Raw genomic sequence first — 20,586 nt, 5'->3', positions numbered from 1 at the left:
ACAGCATCTTAGAGAAGCCTTCAGCTTCAGATGCACAAAAGAGAGCTACCACATCCAAATTCAAGGGTGTCTGAAGCAAGCTGTGACCTTAAACTGTATATAAAACTGAACAAACAAAGCAATACATTCTATGGGATACCTAACACATCATTTGCTACCGGCAATCCATGTCATAGTGTTTACTTGGAAATCAAATAGGTATGATAGTTAAATAGCACAAAATAGTTCAATAATAAAAATTTTCAATTAGTGAGAAATGCAAAAACCTAATGCAAAGCAGTATCCCATGATATAGGAGTTACTTCCCTCTCAGGAGTTATTTAATTTTTCCTTGTATATCCACTACTCTTTGAGTATGCAGTCTCTTTGAGACTGCATTTATGGAATATGAAAACAGCAAGCAACGTTTTGCTTAGTCAATGAGTTATGAAGAGATAAAAAAATAAACAAGCTGGGGTAACATGTAAATAACTTGCAAAGCACAAACCGCGAGGGCCCAGGCATCCAGGGAATCTTTTCATTTTATTTAAAGCCACACATTTCATTTGGATTGGCTGAAAGCTTTAGAAAGAAACTTATCATTGTAATAGATTGGTAAACTAGTTCTTTATTAACACCAAATCCTTTGTACACCCATGCAAAGAAACAAAATTAAAAATTTTTAATACATTTAGAAAAGTAAAAAGAAAACTTGATTATTAAAATTACACTATCAATAAATAATAAAGCATCACTGACATTTTAAGTTAATATTCTCCATTAAGTCTGATAATACTTTCAAAAAATTACAGTTGGATCACTGCCTATGTTGTGTTATCTAAGAAGGCCAGTTTCTGAAGGGTGACCAGATAAGAAATGTTTCTCCCATGCCCACAAGTTTGCATTGCTCAATATAAAAACATATTCTTCCAGAACAAACCTTCCAAAGTTGCTGCAATAGTGTTAGTATGGAAAAAAAATGTTAAAAGGCCTCTACACTGAAATTTTAAAAAATCTTTTTCCTTCTTAGTCTCCTCTCTAAAATGAAGAAAATATGATGGACCAAAGAGAAAAATTTTATCTCAAAATAGGTCAGAGCAAGTAAACGAAAAACCAAATAGGAATAAATAATTCTACAACAGTAACTAGAAATACAGAAAATGACCAAAAGGAAATCAGGCTGGCACTGACGCATGCTGAAAAGTGTGAGTGTCAGGAAGGGCCAGAGAATACAGCCGGGAGCTGAGAAGACACCAGCTGCAACTCCGCCGGGATTCTCAGTGCCAAGATGCCAGAAACCAAAGCTCCTACCCCTATGGAAGGAGATGGCAGGGCAGCTCTGAGAAGAGGCTGTCCAAGCTGGGCAGGCAAGAATGTAAAGAGTTGTCCAATAAATGAAAATGGCCTATCTGCTCCTCTCAAATTTAAATAGCTCAGCAGAAGTTGGAGTGTGGAGGAGTGGGAGATGACACCACAGAACAGAAACGTCAGGAACCCTGGCAGAAGAGTCACACGGGTGACCCCAGGAAAGGAGGTCTGCTTCTGGAAAGGCTGGGTCCCAGCCACCAACGGAGGCCATGACAGGGAGGAGAGAGGCAGCTGGGCCAGGGGCCTGGGCTTTGTGTACGTGTGTAGCCCACACCACATACCAACATACACAGAGAAAGCTCATCCAGGAGAGGAACAAGAGCAAGTGGTAACCAGCAAGGTTGACTCTGAAGCCTGAGATGAAAGCAACTCCCTTCCGTGGGAGGGTAATATGCAAATTAACATTCATTACAGGGGAAAAATGTCAATGGAAATAAACCTTAAGTGCATCCCTAGTAACATCTCATTTCCCTTTTAAGGGTATACCAGAAATTCAGGACTTTCCATGTCCAATTTCATTTGGCTTTTTAAAAAAAATGTTATCGAAATTAATAAAAAGAAATTCTGTGAAGGATCACATGTTGACTCACCTTTTATAGCAGTTCTTAAAACTGTGATATCTGTATATAGAGAAGAGCAAGAAGGTAGAAATTCCTTCTTTAGCACCATGGCTTCAATCCGAAGTGAATAGCTGAAAAATAAAAAAGTAAAACTGTAGAATCTGATGTCATTAGTTTAAAAATCTGACTGTGCGAAGACTAACGCCCAGCGGCTGTATCCTTACTTTGGCACCTGAATTAAGCCGCACAGAAAGGAATCTGCCAGGGACAGCTTGGACACGTCGCCACTAAACGCTTTTAACTTCTTTACCTAAAAGACAAATGGGAAGGGGGGTAGATAAAATCACTTAAATTAAAGTTTAAGATTAATTTTTAAGATTAAAATTTAACATTATTTAAATTTCACCTTTGAATTCTTCTAAAAAAAATAGGATTTTAGTGCTAAATTCAAATTAATTTAGAAAAGACAAAAAAGGAAATCCTCCCATCTGCTATTTAGCTTTTTTAAAAGAAAAATACAAACTCACAAATTTGAAAGCAAAGAGTTAGTGTCACTTATGTAGCTACAGATATATAGTCTTGCATAAACAGGAGAGCTGGAGCCAGCAGAATCCTCAGGAAGGTTACAAAAGGGAGGGACTAAAAAGGAATCAGTTCTAAGGATGAAAATTTTCTGTAAGCAATAATCTGGAAATGAGATCATTGGGAGAAGAAATAAAAGACTGTAGAGTCATTATAATATGGTTCTTTAAGTCATAAACGGAAAAAAAAATCTTATTTTGAGTATTTTGTATATAAAATACTTAGACTGAGTAAGATCTAACACAGATTTTCTTTCTGTGGCCAAATCCCACTTCACATATAATAGCTTTAAAGGAAGAGACTACTGTATCTTCAGGTGAGTACATATCTGCTCTTCAGCAGGAAGACAAAAAGGAAAATTGCCTAAACAATGGGAAGATCATTGTTAAGACTGCCCCCAGGGACCCTGGCAGAAGAGTCGTACTGTGCATGCCTGGAAAGGAGGTCAGCTTCTGGAAAAGCAGGGTTCCAGCCTGAAAAGACCAGGCAATAAAACAGTATGTACAGGATGCCATTTCTATAAATTTTTTAAAGAGGTAGCTCTTAACCTCCAACCCTCCCATACACACACCTACATACCCAGGAAAAAGATGAAAAAGCCCCACATCTCCAGGTAGTGACTCATGCCTGTAATCTCAGCTCTTTGGGAGGCCAAGGCAGAAGGATCACTTGAGGCCAGGAGTTCAAGACTAGTCTGGGCAACATAGGGAAACTCCTCCCCCAAAAAGCCCCACATACACTAGGTGATAGGATTACAGTTGTCTGCTATTTTCCTCTGTTGCTCATTTTTATTTTCTAAGATATCTACAATGAACATGATTACTCTTTAAAAAATAAACTAAACTAAGTTTTTAAACACACAAACAATTACTCCTTCAACCGTAATACAGGAAAAAGAGAAGAGTTCTGACAATAGGTATATAGCCAAATAGCAAGTAGGTGAGAGTGGAGACGAAAGGAAAGTTTTCAAACAACATTAGATCATAAATCATGCCTTCCCCACACAGAACACTGGGCCATTCCCATGGCAAAACTACTTCTAAGTCCACTGTTAATAGAGAGTCATCCAACAAAATTCTTTATGGTAAGTAGTACCTTAATACTGTACAGCCTATCTTTGCAGCTAACTGTTGCCAGTAAGTAGCTAATACTTCGTATTATTCTTTATAAAGCTTATTCTCTTCCACCCCCCTTGGTTATGATTAATAACATGATTTTAAGTTCCCTGCAAAATAGGAAATGACAGTTCAAAAATATAAAGAAAGGAGTATTTGCAAAGATCCACAAACTGAAACAGCTACCTCAATTATTTGAAAATATAAAATGTAACACTTCGAGTTCACACCCTAGTATTAATTCTGACTCTTAAGACTATTTTCTTTATTTAGGACAGAAAATAGCCATTTGTATAATTGCATTTCCCTTACTGGTAGAGCCTCAAAGCGAATTGACCATTTGTAGCCTTATTAAATTTAAGGGCACATGGCACTTCTGGTTTAGCTAAGCCCAAATCGGTCCCTGGCTTCTGCGCTAAGAAACCTATACGGTGAATTCTAACCCCTTCAGAACTAGAGTTTAACAATTCACTATATATGGGCAGGGGCAGAGGGAGGTTGTAATAAGACCATATATGTAGCATGTGTGAAGCCTCTGAAAATCACAGCATGGTTTTCAGTCTAAAGTGTAAGAACAGGTCATGCTAAGTAAACTTGGGAAATGTTTCTATTAAACATGTGCTAAACTGTAACTGAGCAATGATTACTCTCCTTCACTTATGTAAAAAGCTAAAAAAAATTTATGGACTTCAAGAGAAGGGTGATGGAAAGACCATATTTAATTTAAATGCCATGTATACAGTTCTTTGTTCAATTTCAAAATGAGATTTATGTTCTTTAAGAGGGATTATTGTATCTTCACAGTGGCAGGGAAGTAAAAAAGAAAGGTGAACAGACCCTATAATTATTATGCATTCTCATTACCAAAAAAACATTTATTAAACATGGTTAGGCATAATTTTGTGGGCTGAGCCAAGAGACACTCATTATGGCCCTGGTTGTGCCTGGTTGCTGTCGTAACAGTGAGAGCAGGCTCCTTGAGACTCTCACACTCCAAAGGGCACGCCTCCTTCATCCTATCTAATTCCAGTCACATGGCTTGAAATGGCAGGATTTCCCACAAACATACCCACCCAACAGAAGACCCACGAGCTTCCTGTCATTCCACTCCCAGCAGCCGAGTCAACGAAGAAGGTGGGAAAGAGATACTACAAATGTCCAGCAGAGGCAACTCAAGTTGCTTCAGGAGAACAGAAAGTTTCTACTATGTCTAGCACCAGCCCACAACAGAGGAAGGGCTGGTCAGGTGCAGTGGGGGGTTCCCTGGCTTGGGAACTCTGTGCTGGACAAGAACACCCTCCCAGACTTTCATTTCTGGGCCCACCTTCTTCCTCTGCAAGTGTGAACCGCACATTAGAGGAAAGATGAACAGACGTGCCAGATAAAAGATTTGTGGTAGAGGGCAGAGAAATTCTCAACAACAAATTAACCTTGGCTTTGGTTGGCTTGTCAGCTGAGAAGGCAGGAGAAAAGGGCTGTTTCCGTTTATATCTTTCAGCATGCTGATAAGATTACAGTATTATTCAAGTGACACTTATTCACACCAGTACTTTGTGATAGCAGAGGTGATGAAAAGGCTGGCAGGCCAGCAGTGCGAGGCGGGGTTTTGACAACCTTTGCCCTTCCTTCCTCCAAGGCAGGCAGTGGTGTGCGGCAGAAAGAACCACGCTGGGCTCAGCGGAATCAGGGCTCAAGTCCACCCCACTGCTGTATCACCCAGCAATCGTGTGACACCAGACAAGGTATAACCAACCTGTGTGAGCCTCAGTTCCTCATTTGTAAAACCAGGAGTGTCTTATAAGATTGCCGCAAGGATTAAATGAAAAATACACAAAAGAATCATAGCTATGATTGATTTTTTATGTGCCAGGCACTAGGCTAAGCACTTTCAAAACATTATCTCATCTCACTTCATTCTGCCCTGTCCAGTCAGTGCCCGGTACACGGGGGCACTCAATAAAGGTTCAGTCCTTAATTGCGCTAAAAATGGGCACAGAATGTTACACGTAGGCTGAGAGCCACGTGGTTACGTGTCCACTTACGAATTTATTAGCATATTTCTGCCACATTCCTAAACCTCTCTTACTTGGCCCTGCCTCCTCCTTGGCCTCTTCCACATCCTCCAACCTCCATCCAGAGACCCAAAGACTCCAGGGTTGGCCCTGGGTCTGAGTGGTGCCAGGGGACACAAAAACAGTTTGTCCTTACAGTGGGCAGCAGTCAGGGCGCGGCTTCGGCTTTCCCCAGACCCCCTCCCGCAGCACAGATACCCCGGAGTATTTAGGAAGGGGCTCCGGCCAGCTCTGGGGACTGTCAGGGTGTTACTGCTGAAGGAAACTCCCAGTTGAGTTTGGAGGGTGTGGTGAGCTGAAGCCCAGAGTCAGTAATGTAAACAAGGAGGCGAAGTGTGACCAAGCGTGCCAGATATTCAGACTGAGGATGGCCCTGCAGCAGGAGGCTGCGGGGAGAAACAGCTGCTGCCTGGCTCAGTGGCTGGGAAGGCATTTCAGGGTTCCAGGCCAATACTTTGATTTCGGCAGGACCCCATCTCCCGGGTTAGCTAACTGGGGGTGACAGAGTCTCGGTGATTCAAGGCAGTGCCTGGGTGGGTTTTCATCACCTTGCCCTCAACAGTCTTCCTTTTGAATTATATCCCCCACACAACCCAAAGATACAAAATTCTTTTAAATATGAGGTTTGACAGCTTACTTGCTTCTTTGAAAAATCACTTTGCATTTTCTAATCACCTTTGAATTTTAAATGAGAAATGAAGATATTAAGAAAATTATATTCAGTTTCCCACCTCACCGCTGCGTGAAGCTGAGCTGCCAGCCTCCGTCGTGCCTAACTTTGATTTAGTTAGCAGTTTAAAGCTTTTCAGAGCACTTTCACATGCACTGTCAAATCTGATCCTCACTTAACAACACGATGAGGTCAGTTAGGAGTGGGCCCGCAGAGAGGTCCGAAAGCCTTGAGAACAGCCCAAGCAGGAATAAGGTTTGAAGAGCAAGTACATCGTTTTAAAACTCAAATTAATTAAAAACTATCTATCCTAACAAAGATTTTGGAACTCCTCTCCTTCACAGAAAAGATTAAGTACTGTTCAGTATGTACAATCCAGGGTAAGTTATGATTTAATGTACCTTTCCTTTAAGACTTCAAGACTTTACTACTAACATGAATAACTGCCACTAATTAATCTTGGCTTGGGTTAATTACACTTAATGTGCAAAGAGACAACTTGAGGGAGAGAGAGCGCCCAGGTTAATAGGAACACCTAGATATAACTACATCTCTAGTTACTCACTAAGATCCTAAATTTGGCATTGTGAGTTTGACACTAATCAATGTAAAACAAAAAATACAATTATATCTCTCTTGTTATTAATGACACTAAGGTAAAGCTACATAAATTATGTCTGGGAAGAAGAGTGGGAAAGGGGAGGGAGAAGTCAGAAGTGCCTGTGAAAAGGATAACATATTAAAAAGTCACCCTTACTTTTTACTTATAAAAGTTGGCCAGGTGCAGTGGCTCACGCCTGTAATCCCAACACTTTGGGACGCCATGGTGGGTGAATCACTTGAGGTCAAGAGTTCAAGACCAGCCTGAACAACATGGTGAAATCCCATCTCTAACAAAAGTTAGGCGGGGTGTGGTGGCATGCACCTGTAATCCCAGCTACTTCAGAAGCTGAGGCAGGAGAATTGCTTGAATCCGGGAGGTGGAGGTTGCAGTGAGCCGAGATCACTGCACTCTAGCCTGGGCGACAGAGCAAGACTGTCTCAAAAAAAAAAGTCATCCATTACTTTTACTTATAAAGTAAAAAACTTTGTAAGAGTCTATATTATTTAGGTATTTATAAGCATAGGCATTTGTGTAATTTCTTACTGAAATTTTTCAACGAATTTTTTCCTTAGATATAAAGGACAATATCAAAATTTTGGAAGGTTTTATACAACTGTTTTTCTGGTTTTTTTTTTCTATCAAGCTCCTAACCATTCAACAATGCAGTTAATTCAGTCAGTCCAAACAAAATAAATAACTTTATATAATGGTAGTATGTATTACTATCACAACAATTTCTGCCTTTGAGTTAATTATATAGACAACATTTTATTAACAGTTTACCTACCTCTCCAAAATTTTAGAGCATCTTTATTCAAAAATGATTGTTTTCATCTTATTTTTTAAAAGTATATGGATTATAAAATAACCTGGGTTTATACTATGCAAAGGTCATCTTTAGATGATAGAAAAGGAATCCTTTTCTTTGGATGATGAAAATTTATTGCGTTCCCATGCGCCAAGTGCCACGTTAGATGCATAACCAGGATTTCATCATCTTGACAATCCAATGAGGTCAGCCTCATTATCCTCCCTTTACACGTGAGGAAACTAGAGTTCACAGGAGTTAAGAACCTCAATTAAGGGAACAGCTCAAATCTGAATCTAGATTCTCTGACTCCATAAGCCATGTTCTTTCTACCAGGTCACTTTTGACTTTTATGTGAGAAAGCTCTGGCTCTGAGTTTTTTTTTTTGAGACAGATTCTCACTCTGTCGCCCAGGCTGGAGTGCAGTGACATGATCTTGGCTCACTGCAAACTCCACCTTCCTGGTTCAGAAAATTGTCATACCCCAGCCTCCTGAGTAGCTGGGATTACAAGTGCCTGCCACCACACCGGGCTAATTTTTGTATTTTTGGTAGAGACAGAGTTTCATCATGTTGGCCAGACTAGTCTCAAACTCCTGACCTCAGGTGATTCACCTGCCTCTGCCTCCCAAAGTACTGGGATAACAGGCACGAGCCACCGCTCCTGGCCTTCCATGTGAGCTTTGACATGCTTACAAATACTAAGTTTTTATGATCACTCCTAACATCTACAACTCATGCGCTGAATTTCTTACCTCTTCTGACTCTGGCAAGAACTTGAGAAATTCTCGCAAGGTCTCCGATCCATAATGCTCACTTTTTCCTTGATGAATATCTTCTACAATGGACCGAGGAGACCTTGAAACGACAACGAATCACATTCCGTTTCCTGTTTGCTAGAGTGCCAACAGAGCTGCAAGCCAGTGGAAATCAAATATCCACCCTTCTTCCCACCCACCTCCTTCCCGGTCTGGCTGGCAGTTTTGTGTGAGTGCTCAGAACAGCCCCACTGCCTCAAAACAGGGAACCCCAACACTCCGCTCAAGGGCCCTTCACCCAGACCACCATCCTCGGGCATCCCAAAAAGGCTGAAAGCATCAACAACCACGGGGAGTCTCTTCTGTTGCGAGAAAAATAATCCCCTTTGGTCTCACTGAAACCCCTGCATAACCTTCTCCTTACACTTCAGAACACAAAACTCCAACCGCTATTTGACTCATCAGCCCAACCTCCACTGAAGGGGCGACACTAAAGGTGACTCTAAAGGTGTCCCTGATGGGACAGGCTTGAATGGATGCCCTGGGGCAATTCTCCATATACTTCAAGCTACCATGTTATGTTTCCCTGAAGGAAAACAGCAGAAAGTGACAGTCACTTCCAGACTCATCAAGCCATGCTTCTAAGAAGGATTTGAAGGTGTGAGGGATTTGAATTTCAGCTCAGTCACCCCCACAGACTTTGATACTGACAGCAGGGATATGACTAAAGCGTGCAAAATCTTACTTCTTAAATTGCTTAAGAAATATCCCAATGTTCATGCTCCGTTTTGCGTCCAAAATAGTAATCTGGAAAAAAAAATAAGGACACATAAGATTACTAAATTCAAATAAAAAGAGATGGAGAAAGTCGATAATTAAAACCGATCAAAATGCAACACTAATTTATCAGAGAACAATTCCCAATGTATAAATCTGGTGATTAACAGATATTCTTAACATAGTTTTAAAAATATTAAAAGATTATCATCTCCCCAAGCTTTCTACAGTGATATTTCCTTAAATGTAATAATAAAACATACCTATTTTAATATTATATAACTTTTAATATACAGATGGTCCCGACCTATGATGGTCCAACTTATGATTTTTCAAGTTTACTGTGGGCTTAGTGGGATATCAAATGCATTTTCTATTTTTTTTTTTTGAGACAGAGTCTCACTCTGTTGCCCAGGCTAGAGTGCAGTAACATCATCACAGCTCACTGCAACCTCTGCCTACCAGGTCCAAGTGATTCTCCTGTCTCAGCTTCCCGAGGGCAGCTGGGATTACAGGCATGCACCACCATGCCTGGCTAAATTTTGTATGTTTTGTAGAGATGGAGTTTCACCATGTTGTCCAGGTTGGTCTTGAACTATTGATCTCAAGTGATCCACCTGCCTCGGCCTCTCAAAGTGCTGAGATTACTGCCGTGGGTCACCGTGCCCAGCCACATTTTCAACTTACAACATTTTTGACTTACAATGGGTTTTTAGGATGCAGCCCCATCATAAGCTGAGAAGTATCTGTAAAGTCAGTCATCCTTTAGTACCACAGGGGATGAGTTCCAGGACCCCTGAGGATACCAAAATCTGAGGATGCTCAAGTCTCATATAAAATTGCATGTAAGTCTCATATAAAATTTTGCATATAATCTATGTACAACCTCCTGCATATTTTAAACCATCTCTAGATTACTTGTCATACCTAATACAATGTAAATTATGTTATGTAAGTGGTTGTTATACTGTATTTGTAAGTTTGTATTATTTTTTATTGTTGTATTGTTATTTTATATTTTTTTCTGAATATTTTTGATTCGTGGTTGGTTGAATTTGAGGATGCAGAATCTGCAGTCATGGAGGGAGGACTGTAAATACATACTTTAAATGTTTTTAATTTAGTAATTTCCTCTTAGAATAATATTGCCCACATTTAAAAGCCCCAATTTGGAAATGGATGTCTTGGCCTAACAAGAATCACGAGAGATTTGAACTGAGAAAATAAAAAACCACTCTGAAGATATGGCAGATTGAGTCCCAACCCTGATTTACGGATGTAAGAGAACCAATAAAGTCATATTTCAGAAACATCATTAAATTTTTTTCTAAAAGAAAAATTTCATTTCATTCAAAAAGTTTACATATGTCCAGTAGATCTTTTAGGAGGGAGTAAGGTAGTGTCCCACATTTTATTTACTCAAAATATTCAAAAGAAAAATCTTGTGCTGTATACATTTCCCCAAGGCTAAGATACTTTTTTGTTTGTTTTTTTGTTTTTGCATTTTCCTGATCTCTGGAATCAGGATGTCTTACAATACAGGGAATCTTTTTATTTAATGAAATAGGGGATAGCTATTCTGTCAAAACCAGATTTGGGCTGCAGCAGGTTTTCACTGATCAAAATTTATAATTTTAGGTGGCTTTATCAGACTAGAAATTAGAACTTTTTTTTTTGGCTGTTAAATACAGAAGCCATTTCTGTCTCTGGATGCAAACATCCAGGCTGCGTGGAGGAAAGATAACCTGAAAACTGCTGCATTTTTTTCCCATTTGTTTTTTGGTAAAGGGAGACTAGCTAAAATAGGAATGTTACAGTGCTCTTCCTTTCCAAATGTATGTGATTCATTTTGAACAAAAGAGAATCGGGTTTCAGACTAAATTCCTGATCTCTGGGTCTGCTTCTGAGTTTATAACCAGCAGCAAGACTGTTAACCAACGTTAATGTCACTTCCTGGCTATAAGGTTAAATTTTTACAAGAGTATGGTTGCCTTCTTTTGAAGACCAATCTTTAACAATCACATTATTTACTAACCTCGGGGTTTATTTCATGTTAACACAATCACCTGCCAGCCATAAAATAAACTCCCAAGCTGAAAGGGTAGCCTCCTTATTGGAATCCTATCTAGGGACTGCAGTTCAAGTTCAGTGTAAAGGAAGGAGAGGGGAAGAGAAAAAAGAAAGGGTGAGAATAAAATCTGTCAAACTCAACACCCTTTAAAAGCTCATACCAAAAAAGGAATCTCAATTTATTATGACAGAAAACTGGGTTTCCTATAATTCATAAATTAAAAGGCCATGCATAAAAATCTGTATATTGATAATAGTTACACAGCACGTTCAAAGAACTTCCTCTGCATTCACCTAGGATGGATAAATGAAACAACTTGTTTCGTATTCCTTTCACAGAAGTGCCACCTTCCGCTACATTCAACCCTTGACTGCAGTGCTCTCCCACGCCCCACATGAACCAAGCCCCACACTCATCCTGTTCACTCCTCAACCCTCTGGGACTCTCTTCACTCAGCCTAGATCCAGAGACATTGCTGCTGGAAAGAAAATGAGCCTCATAGACATCATTTTATGACTTTCCTAGAGCAGTGTTGAACTGATAGGCTAGCCTGGTTCTCTTTGACTCCTTTTCACTCTAGTGTCTGTGGGTTTCCATATTACTGGGCTTCCTATAGAGACATAGCAAATGTTCCCTACCAGCATGGTGCTTGCATTGTGAGTTTTCTCCAGGAATGGGGGCAGATGTGTAAGAAGCTATATGTGTGCCTGGCCAAGTCCCTTGGTGACCCCAGAGCTGTATCTGAGAGATGATGGATGGGAATCATGTTCTCACTAGGCAAGAGAGCCTCCAGGGGCCTGAGCCCTGGCCCTACAGGAGCAGCCCACAGTGCCCCAACCCAGGGGCAGCCCAGCTGTGGAAGCAGGCATCTCTACAGCTCAAGCTGTGTTTCAGAAACGAAGAGAATTCGGTGATATTCCTAAGGGAAAACCTGGGCTGGCTGTGACTGAGCACCTTACAGGAAAAACAGAGCCCAGTACTTCACCCAAACAACATTAAAATGAGACAACTGATACCATTCAGGGACAGTCCCACTGGCTCCCGGCATCCTCAGATTTGCCTAGTGGCTGAGGAGTCTCTTTCTCCACTTTATCGCATTTGGTCCTTGCAAAGCAGTGTTATAAGAGTGACTGTTGAAGTCCTTTAAAGAGGGTTATCACTACACATGTAAATTAGCTTATCTCACTTCCCAAATGCTTGCTGACTCAAAGCTGGGCCATTCAGAAACAAAGCCGGGTCGGGTTGGGTGGTGTTTTGGAATCATTCAGAGCAGTGGAATCTGCACAGGGGATCCCAGTGGGACTCACTGGCTACACACGCTGACAAATCAGAGGCAAGAAACTGCCCAAAGAATAGGGATAAACAAACCCAGCCAATGAGCAAACTGCATCATCCCCTCCTTCCCACCAGCTCCAATCAACAGGCCACACCAGGACATGCAGGCAGGACGGCCACAGAAGTCAGTGCCACGGGTACAGTCAGCATACTGCAGAGTCCGTTAGCTCTTCCCCCAAAAGTCCTACCAAAGAGTGGCAAACAAGGCAGCTAGAAATATAAGGTAATGAGGTAATTAATGCACTCAACTCATTTCAAGGATTTCCTACTAGGATGAGAAGGGGGCCTGGGCTCTACTCACAGTTTCCCCGCAACTGCCAGGGGGCCAGGGTTGTGCTGATACCCACTGAAACAGTCAGCAGCGCTATGCCACTCAGTGAGGCATGTGAATGGCTACACCACCACTCCTGCTAAAACCTCCAAATCAGCTCTCCTAGTTTATTCTACCACAACTTTTGTAGTTTCAATTCACTTCATGAATCCACTACGAAATCTGCCTCCCATATCCTTTGAACGAAGAAGAATTTTTTTTTCAGTTGTGGTAAAATACAAATAACAATTACCATCATAACTTTTTTTCTTTTTTTAAGAGACAGGGTCTTGCTCTGTCACCTAGGCTGGAGTGTGGTTGTGTGATCATAGCTCACTGCAGCCTCAAACTCCTGGGCTCAAACAATCCTTCTGCATCAGCCTCCTGAGTAGCTGGGACTATGGGTGTATGCTATGATACCTGGATAAAATAAGACTTTTTTTTGTGGAGATGAGGTCTCACTATGTTGCCCAGGCTAGTGTTGAATTCCTGGCCTCAAGCTATCCTCCTGTCTTGGCCTCCAGAAGTGCTGAGATTACAGGTTTGAGCCACTGTGCCTGGTCCATAACCATTTTCTTCTTATTATTCCTATTACTGAGACAAGGTTTTGCTCTGCTGCCCAGGCTGGAGTGCAGTGGCACTATCTCGGCTCACTGCAACCTCCACCACCCGGGCTCCAGCACTCCTGCATCAGCCTCCCATGTAACGGGACTATAGGCACAAGCCACCATGTCTGGCTAATTTTTAAGTTTTTTGTAGAGATGGGAGTCTCACTAAATTGCCCAGGCTCCATAACAATTTTTAAGAATACAGTCCAGTGACATTAAATACATCCACGTTGTTGTATAACCATCACCACCATCCATCCCCAGAGCACTTCATCTTGCAAAACTGAGACTTTGTACCCACTAAACAATTAACTCTCAGCCCAGTGCGGTGGCTCACACCTGTAATCCCAGCGCATTGGGATGCTGAGGTGGGCAAATCACTTGAGGTCAGGAGTTCGAGACCAGCCTGGCCAACAAGATGAAACCCTCTCTCTACTAAAAAATACAAAAAAATTAGCTGGGCATGGTGGCATGTGCATGTAGCCCCAGCTACTTAGGAGGCTGAGGCAGAAGAATTGCCAGGAGGCAGCGGTTGCAGTGAGCTGAGATCATGCCACTGCACTCCAGCCTGGGTGACAGAGGGAGACTCCATCTCAAAACAACAACAACAAAAAAAACAATTAACTCTCCATTCCCCCTCTCATTTCCTGGCAACCACCATTCTACTTTCTGTCTCTATAAATCTGGCTACTTTAGGTACTTCCTATGATGGAATCATATAGTATTTGTCCTTTGTGATTGGCTTATTTAGCATAATGTCCTCAAGGTGAAGGTAGAAACTTTTAAACCAGTTTTGTTTTTATGTCAAAGGGGGCTTCTTTACCTACTTAAGTAACACTACATAGTGGCTATTTCCATCCCACTTCAAGTCCTGAAAAACAAAAATGTAAAGATCTTCCTCTATCCTCCAATATGGACCTAGCTTTCGGGTTTTGATTGTTTTTCATTTTCTTTTTCATGTTTAGTTGGCTGTCAATTGGAAATTGTTATTTCCCCCAACTTTGGGGGAAAAAAATGAAAACCCAGTTGAAGCACATTTTTTCCCAAATGTATTTGAAATGCTCTCTCTAGTTCTATGGTTCTGGATTGTGAGCAATCCTGAAATTCTAGAACATACTGGCATCATAACAAAAGGTGAGAATGACTGACAGCTGAATTACAGCGTGGGAGAATAAAATATTTAATATTACTTGTCATAAATTTAGAAAAACCAGTCTTCCTTCCATCCTTCCCTTCTCTCTGTCTCTCTCTGTCTGTCTGTCTCTCTCTCTCTCTCTCCTCTGTGGTCTTCTTTTTCTAATTAGCCATTTTATTTATTTCCTAGATGGTCAATGTTATATGGCTGCAGACATCATAGTGAATGACCTCAGGTGTTTCAATATCTATGTTTTCTTTGTGAGCCCCAATTTTGATCTGTTGATGCCTCATAAGCTGATCCCTTTGTGCTTTTGGTTCAGTTCTGTCCAGTTCAGTAACCTTTTGTTTCCTTTGGAAGATACCAAATGGCTAAGATATAGCCTTCCCTTTAAGAGCTGGTCAAACTGTAGAGGGAGACACACACCCTCAGCTAACACTGGTGGAAGGCTCCCAGGAGGCCTGAGGAATGTCAGTAATAGAGGGTCAGGAGCTACAGGGCTTCTAAGGGGATGGGATCAGCAACTCTGAGAAGAAGATGAGTTTAAGCTGAATCTCTCTGTTCTCATCCCCAGCAATATGTCTTTATTTCTAATTGCTTTATTACGGTTTAATTATTATTATACTATCATATCTACAGTCTCTTAGAGTTAATTTTTAGTTAACAAAGATACAAGGATAGTAACATTTCATAACTTCCCATACTAAATGTCTTTTTTTCTTTTCCTTTTTTTTTTTTTGAGACAGAGTCTCGCTCTGTTGCCCAAGCTAGAGCATAGTGGCTCGATCTCTGCTCACTGCAACCTCCCCCACCCACATTCAAGCGATTCTCATCCCTCAGCTTCCTGAGGGCCTGGGATTACAGGCATGTAACATCATGCCGGGCTAATGTTTGTATTTTTAGTAGAGACAGGGTTTCACCATGTTGGCCAGGCTGGTCTCGAACTCCTGGCCTCAAGTGATCTGCCTGCCTCAGCCTCCCACAGTGCTGGGACTACAGGTGTGAGCCACCGTGCCCATCCCCATACTAAATGTTCTAACTCACTATTTAAATGTTGTTCTTTCTAAGTTCAGCCATTCTCCCATCTTCCATATCTTGCAGCAAATTTCTTGCTTGCAAGTACAATGGAACTTATTAGTAATGATGTGTAAGGCTTTAAAGTATAAACCAATCACATAATGTCAGGCTGTTTCTGTAGGAGGTTATGATATTTCAAGGGTCATAGTCTGTGCCTGGGCAAGTTTGAACCTCCAGAACGGCAGCCTGTGTTGTAATGTGGTGATGCTGTGGCTCCGGGCTCAGGAGCAGTGCTTCTGCTGAACAGGCTGAGGAGGGAATTCTGCAGTCCACACAGACAGATGGCAGGACTATTACTTTTGACCCTGGACTCCGCTTACTGCAAAGTGAGTTGGAAGATTTATTACTGATCTTTGTTAGACAATAACCCTGCTGAGTTCTAACTTCTTCAGAAGAAAATTGAAGGAAGGAAGAAAAGAGCATGTACCATATTCTTTTACTGCAAGAGAAGTATATATAATACTTCTAGCCATGCTACAGATAACATGAAAATTGAAAATAATTCTGGATAATCTCAGTTATGTGACAACATTACCTAATGCACTTAAAGGGATCATTCTCAACTATTTATCATACCCAAATACGGAAGAGTTGCAGAGTTAGATTATCTTATGATACACAGTCACGGTGATTTACTTTTTCTTTCTAGTATGCTGTCTCTCAGACCAGGACCCACAAGTGTTAAAAGCAAAGATTTCTGTACACCCATGTACACAGCAGCATAGTCACAAGAGCCAAAAGGTGGAAGCGACCCAGCTGTCCATCAACAGATGAGTGGATAAACCAATGTGGTCTATACATACAATGGAATAGCATTCAGCTTTAAAATTCTGACACATGCTACAACACGGATGAACCTTGAGGACATTATGCTAAGTGAAATAAACCAGTGACAAAAAAGACAAATATGACATGATTCCACCAAAGGAGGTACCTAAAGGAGTCCAACTTATAGAAACAGAAAGTAGAATGATGGCTGCCAGGGGCTAGGGAAAGAGGAGAACGGACAGTTCTGATTTAAAAGGTATGGAGTTTCAGTTCCGCAGGATGAAAAGTGTTCTGGAGAAGGAAGGTGGTGATGGTTGCACAACAATGTGGATGTACTTAACGTCAACAAACTGTTTAAAAATGGTTAGGCCAGGCGCAGTGGTTCACGCCTGTCATCCCAGCACTTTGGGAGGCCGAGGTGGGCAGATCACTTGAGGTCAGGAGTTCAAGACCAGCTGGGTCAAAATGGTGAAACCCCATGTCTACTAAAAATACAAAAATTAGCTGGGTATTGTGGCACGCTCCTGTAATCCGAGCTACTCAGGAGGCTGAGGAACGAGACTCTCCTGAACCCAGAAGGCGGAGGTTGCAGTGAGCCAAGAGTGTACCACTGCACTCCAGATTGGGTGACAGAACGAGACTCTGTCTCAAAAAAAAAAAAAAAAAAAACTTTTTAAAAATGGTTAAGATGCTAAATTTTTATGTTATGTTATTTCACCACAATTAAAAATAATTTTAAGACCATTTAAAAAATAATTCTTAAAAAATAAGTTAATGACAAAAGTGTAAAAATCTGCGTAGGGTGCAGGGGTGGAGGAAGGCAATTGAGACAGAGTATTTTTTTTCCCTGAATTTCAGATCTGCTTTAGAAATGGACATCTCTGCTTCCATCATAGCTGAGAAAAGATGCCACACCCCTGCCACTTTCCTCTCTCTCTCTCTCTCTCTCTCTGAGTGGTTCTTAACCTCTCTTTAATTTGGGAACATAAAGCAGCAAGTTCCCCTTAGCCTCCTGAAATTTTCCCAATTCACAAACGATGCCAACTACTCCAGCCTGACAGCTGCCTCCCCGGACACGGTGAGCTAGCCCTCTTCTGTTACAGGCGCTTTGGTGAGACACAGGCCTCGTTTCCATGTGGGCCCACCCAATAGTTACTTCAGTATTCTTGAATTTCAGTAAAGAGAGCTGGGAGACAATAGTGAGAAATGACCTACTGTACAATAAAGAACCTCTGTTGGGAGCTGGGGCAAAGGCCAGGGTACTAAGGAAATGACTTCTTGCTCCTTCCAATATTGAAAGGATACTCTAGCAAATAAAAGGACTTTGCATAAAAGGAAGAGACAGGCAAGCCTGTGTTCAGCACTGATGGCACTAAGGGTTCTCATGAAGATTTCCTTCTCAGATTTATGCCACAGTTTACATATAACCCCAGTGTGTCCTGCATTTCATAAAAAATAGACTCTTGGCTATTTCAACAGGAGATCACACAATCAGCTTTAAGGGCCCACCAGTGAATTAGTGGAGAGAAGGAGTTAACATGTTCCTGAGCCAGAAAGAGAAAAGAGGTCAATACTGTTGGCTCAAGAATTCAATAATGCATGGAGCTCCTACTCCATCCCAGGGCCCTGCCCATTCTCTTATCTAATCAGCTCCATCTCTGACCTGTTTTCTCTGCTCCTTTACGACATATTTTTAAATGATGAATTTCTGTTGTCTTTCTCTGTTTTGTTGTTGTGCTTTGTGTGTGGGGGGGCAGCATTCTTTCCTTTTATTTTTATTTATATTTATCTTTTCTAGCAGGTAGAGGTTTCTTCAAGTTTCTAAATTGACAGTGTTTACAAATGTAATTTTTGATGCAGTTTCTGTAATATATGGTGATCTGCAGCTCTGGGATCACGCTTTCAGTTAACTTCCTGAAACTTAATAGCTTTATTTTTTCTCAAAGTAACACATTTAGTGTTAACTAGAAACATCCTTCCTATACAATCTGTCTGAAAACAGCTTTATGCTTTGCCTCTTTGGAAGCCTCTGTTCCCCAACAGCCATAATCTAGTTCAGAGATCTGAGGAATGAAGGCCATCTCGAAACACTTGTTATATACAAACTAGAGGAGAAAATAAGGGTAAAATCCTAAGGATGGACGTCAGCTGATGGTGTTATTTAACAAAAGGTAGTCTGCCCCAGTCAGCTCCAGTTCATTCCAGATAACCAATTTTAGAAACTCAGTTTTTGTTTCAACAGAGACTAACGATCCTGGACTTCAGCAGAATTCTCCAATAGGGGAACCTTCAGCAGATGTGCTAGAGATAGGGGCAGTGATCCCAAATAGCATGTTTTCTGCATGAGGTCATAATCCACCAGGGCGTCTGGGAGGATACAGCACGCACACTTCTTACACTTTCTCAATACTCAGTTCAAGCTCATCGTAAAGACTCTGCCTATCATTTCCAAGGCACATTTGCTTCTATTATCTCATTTCTTAGGGATGTCTAGCAATTGTTTCAAATGTACACACATCCCAAAACACAAAACAATGCAGTATGTGGAGGATTAGCCCTCCACCTTGCATTCTTACCTCTTCTCGAGCTTCTCTGAAGGATGAATTTGAAGTTCTTCCTCTCCTAGGAAGGGAAGACTTGGTGGTGTCTTCCTGCTGCCCAAAGAGCTCCTCAATGGTCTTTGTATCAATTTGGTAGTGATGCTCCTGCCTGGCTGCCAAGGTCCAGATGTTGGTTTTGCCCCGAACTTGCTCCTCCGGAATAGTTTTCCAAAAAAAGCTTCTCATCCGCTTTTTCTTACCAAGGTGGCTGTAGCCGTTCATATGAGTAGTTGGGGGTGGGCCTGGTGGGGGAGGTGGGATGGGAGGCTCCCCAGGAAGTGGAGGTGGTGGGGGTGGAGGAGGGGAGGAAGGACACTCTTCCCTTGAACATGAACATGGTGGAGATGGAGGGGGTGGAGGAGGAGGTGGAGGAGGTACTGGAGGCGGTGTCTGCCCAATCATGAATCCAGGTGCTGTGGCAATATTCCCATTTTCTTTATCACTGGCCAAGGAGACACAATTCATAACATGCATAGTACTGTCGCCTCCTATGGAGATAATTTCTTGGCCTTGGAGAAGACGACACAAACATCAAACCTGTGTAGCACTTTTTCACCTGCTATCTGCCGCCAGAATAAAGGGCAACTGTCCTCTTCCAAACCTACCAAGATAAAACAAATATAAAATTAGTTACAGACAAACAGTTTCACATCAGCATCTCCCTTCAGAGGCTAGATCAATCCTCTCATATGAGTTAGATATGAAAATCAATGAGGGGCAACACATCCCAAGTTGCATTACAAGGAACCGATGCTTTTCTAAACGTGAATCAAATTTTACTACCTGGAAATTCTGCCAAAAATATTGCAACAAATCCAATTGGAAACCTTACATTAATCAACAAAGCACATACATATTGAGAGCCTGCTATAGGCTCAGCAAGTATTGCTCACTTTATGAATAAACTACTTGTTTACTAACTAGTTTGTTCTCTTTGGACAATGGTTGCCCAACCCCTAGGGAAACTGCCCAAATTGCTGAAGCATTAGGCATTAGTGACCCTACCTTTTTCCAGTCTGGACATGTCTCCTACCAATCATGGGTCAAAAAAGGCATCTTGCACCTTGGACGGATAAGGCAGGGCATTTGGAGATAATATAATAATGGCCTAGCTCATTTCCCTGGAATCAGGGCCACCATATTTCTGCTCTACCTGGTGATGTGGCTTTCCCCCAGATAGAGAAAAGAACAGCAGATATGAAAAATGAGATTCCAGCCCTAAATCAAGCTTTACTGCTTACAGTTTTAGACAAGTCACTTCGCCTCACTAGACTTCCATTTTCTCATTTGTAAAAGTAGGAGAACACATTAAATGACCTCTATCATCTTGGATTCTAGTTAAGCCACTCTTTGGAAACCATCACCTGCCTCTTCTGCTTCTGACACTTTT

The 20,586-nt window shown here is 41.4% G+C and overlaps 1 protein-coding gene across 3 annotated transcripts in view; it reads right to left on the bottom strand.

Annotated features, from left to right (window-relative positions):
- FHDC1 (FH2 domain containing 1) overlaps positions 1-20,586 on the bottom strand; it is a 44,007-nt gene that overhangs the window by 16,931 nt on the left and 6,490 nt on the right. For all 3 annotated transcript variants that reach the window (XM_001085372.4, XM_028848818.2, XM_028848817.2), the window contains exons 2-6: positions 19,173-19,797; positions 9,261-9,322; positions 8,513-8,615; positions 2,132-2,217; positions 1,938-2,038 (exon numbers count right to left, since the gene is read on the bottom strand). In XM_001085372.4, coding sequence (XP_001085372.3) covers positions 1,938-2,038; positions 2,132-2,217; positions 8,513-8,615; positions 9,261-9,322; positions 19,173-19,670 — 850 coding nt within the window. In that variant the 5' untranslated portion in view covers positions 19,671-19,797. The remainder of the gene's footprint in view (positions 1-1,937; positions 2,039-2,131; positions 2,218-8,512; positions 8,616-9,260; positions 9,323-19,172; positions 19,798-20,586) is intronic.

The sequence above is a fragment of the Macaca mulatta genome, chromosome 5, assembly GCF_049350105.2.
Source record: "Macaca mulatta isolate MMU2019108-1 chromosome 5, T2T-MMU8v2.0, whole genome shotgun sequence".
Taxonomy (NCBI): Eukaryota; Metazoa; Chordata; class Mammalia; order Primates; family Cercopithecidae; genus Macaca; species Macaca mulatta.
This window is presented reverse-complemented; position numbering and strand designations above follow the sequence as displayed.